The following is a 12,129-nucleotide window of genomic DNA, read 5'->3' on the forward strand; positions in this document are numbered from 1 at the left end:
TTTATCTTTGGCGACCAGAAGTTTGGTCACCAAAAATTTATTTTCAGCGACTAGTAAGTATTTTAGTCATTGTATAGTTACTTTTGGCCACTAAATTTATTTAAGTCGCTGAATGGAAAACAAAAATTTACTTTTATTTTTGGCGACTAAAAGTTTGGTCGGTAAAAATTTATTTTCGGCAACTAAATAAATTTTAGTCGTCATATACCAACTTTTGCCGACTAAAAGAAATTTAGTCGCCAAATAGCTAGTATAATTTTATTTTTAATCTTTGGTAACTACCTCATTTGGTCGGCAAATATACATTTTTAGTGACTAAAACACATTTAGTCGGCAATAAAACTCATTGTTTTTTGTGGGAACACATACTGCCCAATTTTAGTTCATGTTTAATTTTTTTTTGTCTCTCACTCTCTCTCTCTCTTTCTCTCTTTGTCTCTCTCTCTCTCTCTCTTCTCTTTCTCTCTCTTACTCATCACTCTTTTCTGTCTGTCTATCTGTCTTTGTCTCTGTCTCTATCTCTTTCTTTATTTGTCTCTTGCTCATCTCTCTTCTCTCTATCTCTCTCTATCTCTCTTCTTTCTCTATCTCTCTTCTTTCTCTATCTCTCTTGCTCATCTCTCTATCTCTGTCTCTGTCTCTCTCGCTCATCTTTCTTCTCTCTCTCTCTCTCTCTCTCTCTCTCTGTCTTTCTCTCGATTATCTCTTTTTGCTCTCTTTCTCTCTCTCTCTCTTTGTCTATCTCTCGCTCATCTTTTGTTTCTCTCTCTTTTTCTATCTGTCTGTCTCTCTATCTCTCTCTCTATATATATACCTCTTTCTCTCTCTGTCACTCTCTCACTCATTACTCTTCTCTCTCTCTTTCTCTCTCTGTGTCTGTCTGTCTGTCTCTCACTCATCACTCATCTCTCTTTCTTTCTCTCTCTGTGCCTGTCTGTCTCTCTCCCCCATTATGTTCATCTTGCTCATTCTTTCTCTCCACTCTTCTCTATTTATCGAGCTCTCCACTACAAGAAAATGCACTTTTAGCGACCATTTTGTGTGTCTCTCTCTCGTTCATCACTCTGTCTCTCTATCTCTCTTCTCTATCTGTCTCTCACTCATCTCTCTCTCACCACCCATCTCCTCTACCACCTTCACCACTACTGCAAATGTCATTTCACTACCACCATTATTACCACTGTTGCAACTCCATCTCTACGACTGCCATTACTACCACCATCGCTACCACTCCACTACCACCACTGCTACCACCACTACTACTACTACTATTACCTTTCCTTCACCACCGCTACTTTATCTCCTCAATCATGACCACAACTTCACCACTAATCTCCTTCGCCATCACCACCACCACCACCTCACCTCTTATCCACCACCTTCACCACTACTGCCGCTCCCTCTCCTCTACCACAAAAAATTAGCTCTTGATTTTTAGTAACAAAAAAAAAAAGGGTCACAATAAATATTTTTCATCGACCATAAAAAATTAACTTTATTTTAATGAAAAATATTTTTCATTAAAATATTACCCCTACTTCTATCAAATAAAAAAAATAATAAAAATAAAAATAAAACTATTCCCCCCCCCCAAAAAAAAATGGGTCACAAAAAATATTATTCATCGACCATAAAAAATTAACTTTATTTTAACGAAAAATATTTTTCATTAAAATATTATCCCTACTTCTATCAAATAAAAAAAATTAATTAAAATAAAAATAAAACTATTTCCCCCTTCTCTTTTTCCGCCCGCCCAAACTTAGGGTATGTTTGGTTTGAGTTTGGGAGATGAGTTTTAGAGATAAAAAGTACGAAAAATTGTTTGGTTTGGTTTTTTTCAAAAGATGTTTTGAAAAATTATTTTGAGAGAGAGTTTTGGAAAAAGTGATTGATTTGATGTGTATGAGAGAGAGATTTGTTTGGAAAAATTGTAAACCAAACAAGTTTTGAGAAATTTTTTTGAGAAAATTTGTTTGGTTTGATTACTTTTGAAAACTTATTTGTAGAGAATTTTTTCTAAAAATTTTTGGGAAACACAAACCAAACAAGGCCTTAATTTCCCCCTTTTTTTTCCCTCTGCCTTTTCCCCCCATTTTTTTTCATTTCCTTTCAGGTTGTTAAAACTACTCCACTTCACCTACTCCACTACACAACTCCACCTACTCCTACTCCACAACTCCACCTACTCCACTACACAACTCCACATACTCCACCTACTCCACTACACCTACTCTCCACCCACATCTCCTATATAAAGGAGACCAACCATGTACTTAATATCAATCAATAATACAATCAATATCTATACAATTCTCTATTTCTCTTTATACATTAAATTTTACATGGTATCAGAGCAGGTTTAGAACCTAGCATTTTTCGCTTCACCGGCGGGCGGCAACCTCACCTTAGCCGTCCGCCGGACGTCAATCTATTCCGCTTATTTTCTACACATACCTTCCCATCATTGCCCAAATCCTCTCTCTCTCGGAGGCAACCCAGCAACACCCACTCGAGCTTGCTCTCGGAATGACTGAACCAACCTCTCTCTCATAGCACAGCACAGCACATAGCAAAGGGTTACCAAAGCAACAAAAAAAGCTTCAACGACAACAATGGCTACCTCTTCCAAGATCTTGACACTATGCTTCATCACCACTCTGATCTTCTTCTCATCATACGGCGTTGTTGCGAGTGTGGATCACGAGCACCAGTTGGTGGTCGGGTGGGGGGTTCTACCCACCACTAGATCCGGATGCAGGGGGACCATCGCCGAGTGCCTCGCCGACGACGAGGAGTTCGGGCTCGATTCTGAGGTCAGCAGGCGCATCCTAGCCTCAACACGCTACATCAACTATGGTGCGCTTCAGAGGAACACTGTACCCTGCTCCAGACGTGGCGCCTTCTACTACAATTGTCGATCTGGTGCCCAGGCCAATCCCTACTCGCCGCTGGTGTTGGAACGGAAAATGACAGAGGAAGCATGCAACGGCGGCCTGTGCTCTCTCGGGCTCGGATGGGCTCTCTCTTTAGTTGAAAGAGAAGAACAACCAAAACAGGGGGCTACTCTTTAAGTTAAAAACAGGCTCCTTCTCGGCTCTCGCTCCCTGTCTCTCTCATCGTGTTCCAATGAAAATGGACTAAGCTCTTACCACCCACCCATTAAAAAAAAAAAAAAAAAAATAGATTCATCTCGTATTTCCACTTTCAAACCCACAATCCTTTTTTTAATCAACCCACTCCCTCTCTCTCTGGTCCCTTTTTCTCTCTCTCTACTCAAGGACATCCACCACTTTGTCAACTTTCCAACCCTTTCCTTCACCTTTTGCACCCCACTCACCGATTCCTGTTCCCACTACCTTCATTTTATTTTATTTTATTTTTTCTATCTTTCTTTTTTCCATCAATATTTCGTTATTATACACCTCAGTTGGTGCGCCTCAACCCCTTTTTCATTATCTTATTCTTTTTTTTCTTCCAAAAAAAAAAAATCCATTCACAACCAACTCGGTTTTCATTCCACAAACTTGTCATTTTTTCATGCCGGGATCAACCCCGGTCACAATTTTACACCAACAAAAAAAAAAAAAAAAAAAAAACACAAAAAAAAAAAACAAACAAACAACCACATCCACAGGCGGGATTTTTCTTCTCTACTCTGTCGCCGGTCTCTTCTTCTTGCCTCTGTCCTGGGCGGCCCTTGACGGTGCTGCCTCCGTGTTTCCCACGCCGCTGAGCACGTTCACTCCCCCCTGCTCCTCCACTACAGCATATGGCGGACCTCCAAATCGGAACATCACGGTGGCCTTCCGCTTCAGCTCCTTGTTTTCCGCTTTTAGCACACATATCTCTGCTCGCACATCCTTATACATGCGCTGGAGCAGAGCCAGTTGGGCGTTTAACTGCTGCACCTCATTTGTCCTACTCTGAAGCCGGTGCGACAAGTTTGTGACCGCAGTCATGGTCTCCACGCATGACTTCAATGCATACTGATTGGCCTCAATATCTGATTGCACTGCCATTTTTTGCTCTACAGACCGCATAGGAAAGTTCAACGGAGCAAAACCAGAGGCGCTTGGTTGAGGTTCAAGGGCAACCGCACCGATTATCTCTCTTGTGGACTCGTTGAGGTCTGGAAAGAGCGTGAGCAGACCACGGGAAGAAGAGGCCATGTTTTGGGTTGCTGAGTGTTTTAGAGAAGCAGCGATTTCCGACTGGATTTCCGACTGGTACTGTCAGAAAAGGTTGGTTACAGAGTGTTTCAGGGTTTGCAGCTCTTAGAGAAAAGCTCTCAGAGAACGAAGAGGTTTCAACTAGTTTGTTCTGCTTCCAAGCCTCAGGCTTCTCTTTGGTTTATATAGCCAATGCCGAAGAGGATGACACGACACTCTGTCGGTCACGTGCATCGCCGCGTGTCCGGCGCCCCTTTTGATGGCTCGACGCTTTCTGTCGGGCACGCCTTTTGATGAAGTGGGCGCGCCTTTTGAGGGTGCGATTTTTGAGGGCTCGATATATATATATATCCATGTGTATATATTTGGGCAGCCTATATACACCATCATACAGTGTATTTTACAACGATTCGGCATGACCCCATAAACTGTCCCGACATTGATTCCGGTTAGCTTTTCCAACGATCCGGCATGACCCCATAAACTGTCCCGACATTGATTCCGGTTAGCTTTTACAACGGTCCGGCATGACCCCATAAACTGTCCCGACATTGATTCCGGTTAGCTTCTACAACGGTCCAGTGTGACCTCGTCAACTGTCCAGACATTATCTTCAATAACGGTCTGACACGACCATACAGTGTCTCCTATTCTATTTTATTTTATTTATCAGTTTACTTTCCTGTTTTGTTACTCTCTCCAAACTCAAGTTGGTTCTTACCTATCCTCCTTGAGTTTGAGGGGGGCTGTTAAAACTACTCCACTTCACGTACTCCACTACACAACTCCACCTACTCCTACTCCACTTCACCTACTCCACTACACAACTCCACCTACTCCACCTACTCCACTACACCTACTCTCCACCCACATCTCCTATATAAAGGAGACCAACCATTTACATAATATCAATCAATAATACAATCAATATCTATACAATTCTCTATTTCTCTTTATACATTAAATTTTACACAGGTTTGTAGAGCCCTTAATTTCACAATGTTTCAAAATAGTGAGCAAACCTTAATCTGAGAGAGAGAAGATAGAGGGTTTGAAGAGAGACTGGGGTTGAAGGGGAAAGGTTTCAGTCAGCGGCGAGACTGGTTCAGCAGCGGCAAGACTAGTTCGGCGGCGAGACGGTACGCTTCTTTTGACTCTTCTTTCGACTCTCTCATTCCAGTCGGTTCCTCTAATGACTGGGTTGAAATGGTTCCTCTATATCTCTATGTGACTGTGTGTCCTTGGAACAACAATGATGTAGTTTTATAATCCGAACAGATCTTAAACCCTATCAAGCTATTGACTTGATACATTGTTCAAGATGTAGAATTAATTGGACTCGTGATGGTATGCTATTCTCTCTCATAGTTTAATTTATTATCTTTGTTGGGTAGAAAATGATTTAGTGAACAACTAATTAGGCATTAGAGTATATATTGGAAGTGTTGCACCTCCTATTGCTTCCTTGCAGAATTTCTCTCAATGGTTAAATAAAATTTTCATGCCAAATATGTTTCTCATTAACTTCTTGTATTGTTGATATGGGTAATGGAGCCACCACCTGCATAAAGATTGATGACTTTGTCAGTCTCAAACTGGCAAGTGAATGTCTGATATGAGATCCCAATTCTCTATGTTCCATCAGTTCTTTCTTGAAGTGAATCATTGATCACCGTGGGATTTCCATACCTTCAAACTTTTAGTTGAAAAAAATTGTAACCATCGAATAGGTTTTTATGCTAAGAAATGTAGTTTATGACAATTTTTCATTTATTGTCGACACTCTGATTCCGTGTATTTGTTAGTTGTTGACTGTAATGAAAGTTCCACCAGGTTTTGTTTTGACATGTGAAGAGCTTTGCCTCGACAATCACTTAGTATATGTATGTGTGTATATGTATTGTGTTGTAGCCTAATTCCTCAATTCACACTTCCAATTGATAAGAGATAAAGTAGTTTAAAAGGCAATTAAGCATTTTTATTTACCATATGATTCATATCTGCAAGTTTATGAGGCCAATGTGTAATCATTCTTGTTTATGCATTATAATTTATAACCTAGTTGTTCCATGTCGTCTATCCTCACTATTTTCCATGTGGCATATCATTATCATTGTGGAAATCTGTTATCTGGAAAGAGTAGTAGATATTATATGGGAAAATTGTTGATGTTCATTTGTGGGACATATTCTTATCATGCCTTTGTTTGTTTCTTTCATTGTGGCAAAGATGGAATTTTGCTGCTCGAGGTCAACAGGATGCTACGTGCAGGAGGATACTTTGCTTGGGCAGCACAGCCTGTTTATAAGCATGAATTAGCCCTTGAAGAGCAGTGGGAAGGCATGACTGAGCAGAATTTGTTTATAAAATAAGATGAACAGTTATTTTCACTTTAGTGAGTCGATAAGCATTTTTGAGTTTGAGTTTCGAATGTTTGCACAGCTTTCTGTTATACCCTTATATGAAAAATTGTGCACCTTAGTTTGCATTTGATCTCCCTGTTGAATCCCAATTGCTTACAGAGTGACTTCTGCAATTGTTTATAACTTAGAAAAAAATTAAGGAATCTGAATTTGGTAACTACCCCAGCTTGGAGAACAAAAAATTTGCAAACTGGTTATGGTACTTAGATAAAATGGCAGGGAAAGGTCCTAAAGCATGTAATATGTTAGTTCATCTGGGTGCCCCATAATTTGTTTAATGAAGGTCAATCTTCCAGTGCACCCAAATGAAGTGTTTCCATTGCATTTTATTGGTGGTCTAAATAGGAGTAACATGTACAGCACATCAGACAAGAAGTTCAGTTTACCGATCGTTTGTCTTCCTTCATCTTCAGAGATGATTAATCTTACAAGCCACGTTTGTTGGAATCTTGTGAAGGAGGGGTATATTGCAATTTGGCAGAAGCCCTTGAACAACAGTTGCTACTTAAGTTGTGAGGCAGGAACGCGACCTCCGTTGTGTGATTCAGATGATGATCTAGACAGTGTTTGGTATATTAACTGTCCTCTTTCTGGTATATTTTGGTGATGCAAATAGTACATTAAACTGCCTTGAATGGTTAAAGTTTTAGATCTCTATTTGACAACTGCTATGTCCGTAAGGCTTCTGAAGCATATTCAGTAGTATGACATGTTAACTTCATGCATTGTAGGCCTACAGCTACTGTAATTTATGTGTAACCATTGACATGAAATATTGACAAGCTTTATGTTTGGACCATCAGCAGTAAAAAATGGGACTGTAAACCCTATTGACTTTAAGCACTTGGCCTAGTAATGACATGTACCCTTGGAATGACTATAAAGCCTAGTAATGACATGGTTCCCTGTGACTTTTTCTCATCCTGCCTTATCATGTCTTTTGGTGTTGTGGTCTTATCATGTGATGCATCAACCACTTTATCTCCCTGGTCAAGAATTTGAAAAGTAAAAAATGGTTTCTTTTTTTTTAATACTATACTTTATATATACCCTTACAAGTTACAAGTTATATAGACGATTTGGCTTCTAAGAATTGATTTCATGTGATTGTGTGCTTATTGATCCACAAAAAATATATATGTTGATTCGATTTTGTTTATGCAGATATTTGATTTGTTTGATGTGAAATGCAATGGGGTTAGGAGAATTTGTTAATTCATTAGGCATTTTTCATCCAAATGCACCTGTAGCAGACATAAATGAAGGACTCTGTATAACCCTAAATAGATAAGAATAACTGTTTTAATCTCAAGTTGAATCAGTTTTGCAGTCATTCAGCCTTGTGCAAGATTGTTCCCAATATTCAATGAGAAAAATAAGGAAATTTAGGACAAGTGTCCTCCCTAATTCAATGATCAAAGAAAATAATAGAACTAGTCCTGCAGAATTTTCATTTTCAGTATTGCATCACATAATTGATTTGGTGCATATCCACCTGAACGCTGCTTTTCTGAAATTATAGCTCCCTACCAGAACTGTCCCTTTTGAAGGAAACTTCAATTAGGGGTCTCTCATTATCTACTCCAAAGCTAAATTCAGTTTCTGAGAATGCAGTATGCTGTTTGTGGGACGGAGAACTTATAATTGTATGAGAGTGTATCTTAAATAAGTATATTTCTTGTTTAGATTTCTGCTTGAAATATTTAGATGAACTTCTAGTTGTTTCCCTTTTCATCATATAATATATTTCTTGTCTAGTAAATGGCAATAATTAAAATTGAATATGCATTTCAAAAGTTTATGCTTTACAAAAAGGTGATGTTATTGATATGCAGGGATCATTCAAATTTTGTCAGTTGTGTACAGTTTTGTACAGATGGTAGCAAGTTCATTACGGTAAGCTCTGATAAGAAGGGTATAATATATGATGCAAAAACTGGAGAGAAAATTGGAGAGCTGTCCTTAGAGGATGGTCATAAAGGCAGCATTTACGCTGTTAGCTGGAGCCCTGATGGTAAACAGGTAATCAGTGTTGTGTGGATTCTCTCTTGAGCTGCTTCTAGTTGATTTTCTGTTCAAAATTTGGTTATTAAATTTTCAGATTTGATTTTTTGGATTTTTTTTTCTGAAACGTTCAAACACAGTGGACATTTATGTATTAAATATGGAAGTGATTGATACCCCCTCTCCCCACCACCCCCCCACACACATGGGGGTTGGTGATTGGAGAAGGAAAAAAAAAAAAAAAAAACTGGCCAATTTCAGGCCAGTGGGGGTCGTGGGGGTCCAAATCATTTTTCTAATAAATAATTGTTTTTCCCATAAATTTTGCTAGTTTTAGACTGAGAAAGGAAATATTGCATCTGCAGAGGATCTGTTGAATTGTATAAGAACATTTTAGTGTAACACGGAACATCATTTGTTGGCTAAATTTTGTAATTGGGTTCTTTGCATGTTAGTAATATTATAACCGACAAACTTAGGGAGTGGGAAGGTGTGGGGAACTACAGGATTGATTTTTTTCTTCTTTTTCCCCTTAATAGCACAAAATCAACTAGGTTGGACATAAATAATGATTATCTTTCTTATTCACTGAGCAGTGAAACATTATTTCATGGTTTATTTTGTGTCTGCTTTTAGAAATGTATAATACATGCTCCTCCTCTCTCTGATACGGATCAGATTGGTACAGTTCAAAAAAAAATTAAAATTTTAATTTATTTTATTAAAATAGCATACTTAATAAATTTTATAAAATTAAATATTTGATATAAAATAAATATTAAGTATTTAAAAATATGATATATAATAAATATATAAAATTATATGTTTTGAACATGTCCCCAACATGTTGTGCCCTGCATCTTTTAAAAATTTGTGTGTCCATATGTCTGTGTTGTGTCACATATTCGTGTGCGTACTTCTTAACTAATAAGAGATAAATAATAGGGTAAATTATGTAGACCTCCCTCAAGTAATTAGAAATATAGATAGCTTCATAGTCTTGGCATGATTACACTGTACATACCTGAAAATTTAAATTCATTTAACACTTTAACACATACAGTTTGTTAATCTCATGGATGGAAAATAGTGGCCATCACGTTTATACTAAAATATCTATCATACCCTTAAACGTAGATAATTACTTATATCCAAGCACCAGTATTCCTTAATTGAATCACATTTTTCTAAAAGGAATCACACTCCATCTTCTCACTCTCTTTCTCTCCCCATGCTCCCTTGCAACCCCATCTATCTCAGCCACCCCACAACCTAACTCTCCCTCATCACTGAAGGTAGATTACCTTCAGCATGACTACGTCTGCTAATGTTTGCTAAGGTCCCCCAAGTAACTCTCCCTCATAACTGCTAATAGTTAGGTTGACAACGTCTTCAGCATCTGCTCAAACGTAGATTACCTTCAGTACTACAAGTAATTCTATTTAGATGAACTGTCCCTTGGAATATTTCGAGTGTATTAAACTTTAATAACTTTTTGAAATGCATATTCAATTTTAATTACTGCCATTTACTAGACAAGAAATATTTAGATGAACTTGCTACTATTTGATTTCTTGTAGTACTGCCATTTACTTTTTGATTAGTTACATTGTCTATCACACTGTTGGGCTATTGGTGTTTGCTACTGTTCGTTAATTTTATGAACTTATTGTTTGAATAGGTTTTGATGCGTTATATTAGGACACTTAGCACCTGTAGTTTGGATACTCTGAAGGGCTTCAATTATGAAACGGTTGAACCGAGTACATAAATGGTCTTAGGGGAGAGTTGAGCAGAATACTCACATTAGCACAACAAGACATTTCTGTAGTTGACAGGGAGAGTTGAAGAGAAAAGGAGATGGTCTGAGGGGATTCATCAAGCTGTAGGAGCCAAAGAAGGTGTCAAAATTGAGATATCTCTTGAGGTTTCAATCTTTACGGAGTTTTTCTTTTACATAAAAAATTTCTTTCTTATTGTACTCAAAGCCATATTATCCTTACACTTGTTAGGCTCAATTCCTTTAACCCAGCAAAAACCATGATTGATGAATTGATTACAAAGATTCAGTGCTTTTATTTTTAATCTAATCATAACAAACTAATCTAACCATGGTTTAATTCTAACAGCCTAACTACTTGAAACAGTTATGCTAGTTCTCTTTATAACACGTGAGCATGACTGAAGCTACAGCCCTTTCTGTTCTGACTTTAGCTGCTCTAGCTGCGGCTGGTACTGCAGCCTTGCTGTGTTGACCTGGCCTGGTCTTGCTGCAGCTGGGGTTGCAGTGGCTAGCTCTGGCTTATGCTCTATTTTGATATAATGTGTACCTGTCACATTTACATGTAGTGAGATTTGTTATTATACTTATAAAAATTTAATTACTGAGAAATATATCATGCATCCATAATCATGTCATATCATCATTGTAAATTTTTTTCCCTACTCAGCACAGCAAGTTAATATATATATAATTTAGGTAAAAATAAAGTGGGTGGTGGATTCTTATCATTCATTGTGTTCATGCCAATAGCTACAAAATTATAATGGATGATTCATGTTTTTCTACTTCTAAATCTTCATTGACAATGTGCCACAGTGTAATTTTGTTTCCTTTTCCTACCCCCTTAGCAGCTCAATGCTATTATAACTTTAATAGTCGGATCCATCATGATTTTTCTTGATTTTTTATGCTATTATAATTTTATGTCTATAGTTGTTAATTGGGTATTTTAGTTGTGGTTTCACTAATAGATAGCTTTTGCTAGAAAATTGAGTATCTTATCTTATCAGTTTCGCTAATTGATTTGTGTGTCTTTCTCTTTGCAGCTAGCAGAAGCAGTAAAAACACAATTTTCACGTGATTACAGTGATAACCTTGCTCTTGTTCGGGCTTATGAGGCCTGGAAAGAAGTTGAAATAGACGTAGCTGGATATGAATACTATTGGAAGAATTTTCTTTCTGCTCAATCAATGAAAGCTATTGATGCTCTGTGAAGGGAGTTCTACTCTTGTTCGGGCTTATGAGGCCTGGAAAGAAGTTGAAAGAGACGTAGCTGGATATGAATACTATTGGAAGAATTTTCTTTCTGCTCAATCAATGAAAGCTATTGATGCTCTGTGAAGGGAGTTCTACTCTTCACTTAAGGAATATGTTTTAAATTTTAATGCTAAGTGGATGTGAATTGGATGATTATATAGATTACAAGCGGATTTTTAATTGAACGAATATGTAGTTTGGAATTACTTGTGGATGAAAACTTATAATAGTTGCTAACTTTAATTAAACAGGTTTAGAGTTTGATGATTTATATAGTTTGTTGAATGTTTATGATTCAGGTGAATTGTTGGTTTGATTGATTATTGTAAATTACAGATTGTATTGAATAGATTGGATATATTATTATGAATTATAAGTTTATTTTATTACATGTTGGCGCAAACATTCCTTTTGGCGACCAAAACTTTTTGGTCCTAGAATGTCACAATTGGCGACTAAACATTTTAGTCGTGGAATGTGATAATTGGCA

General features: G+C 37.6%; 1 protein-coding gene across 1 annotated transcript; it reads left to right on the forward strand.

The window, feature by feature from the left end:
• The first annotated feature begins 6,959 nt into the window (after nt 1–6,959).
• On the forward strand, nt 6,960–11,596 carry LOC145789220 (uncharacterized). Its single transcript, XM_082887130.1, has 2 exons — nt 6,960–8,617; nt 11,429–11,596. Exons 1-2 carry the CDS (start codon nt 8,357–8,359, stop codon nt 11,594–11,596), a joined length of 429 nt encoding a protein of 142 aa, XP_082743256.1. The 5' UTR covers nt 6,960–8,356.
• The last annotated feature ends 533 nt before the right edge of the window (nt 11,597–12,129 follow it).

Source organism: Camellia sinensis, chromosome 9, assembly GCF_055761805.1.
Source record: "Camellia sinensis isolate YWXY chromosome 9, ASM5576180v1, whole genome shotgun sequence".
Taxonomy (NCBI): domain Eukaryota; kingdom Viridiplantae; phylum Streptophyta; class Magnoliopsida; order Ericales; family Theaceae; genus Camellia; species Camellia sinensis.

Excerpts from the sequence above, each read along its gene's own strand:
- LOC145789220 (XM_082887130.1), top strand. The coding sequence starts at position 8,357 with ATGGCAATAATTAAAATTGAATATGCATTTCAAAAGTTTATGCTTTAC. Across the intron at positions 8,618-11,428 it reads GGAGCCCTGATGGTAAACAG|CTAGCAGAAGCAGTAAAAAC; the intron begins GTAATCAGTGTT and ends TTCTCTTTGCAG.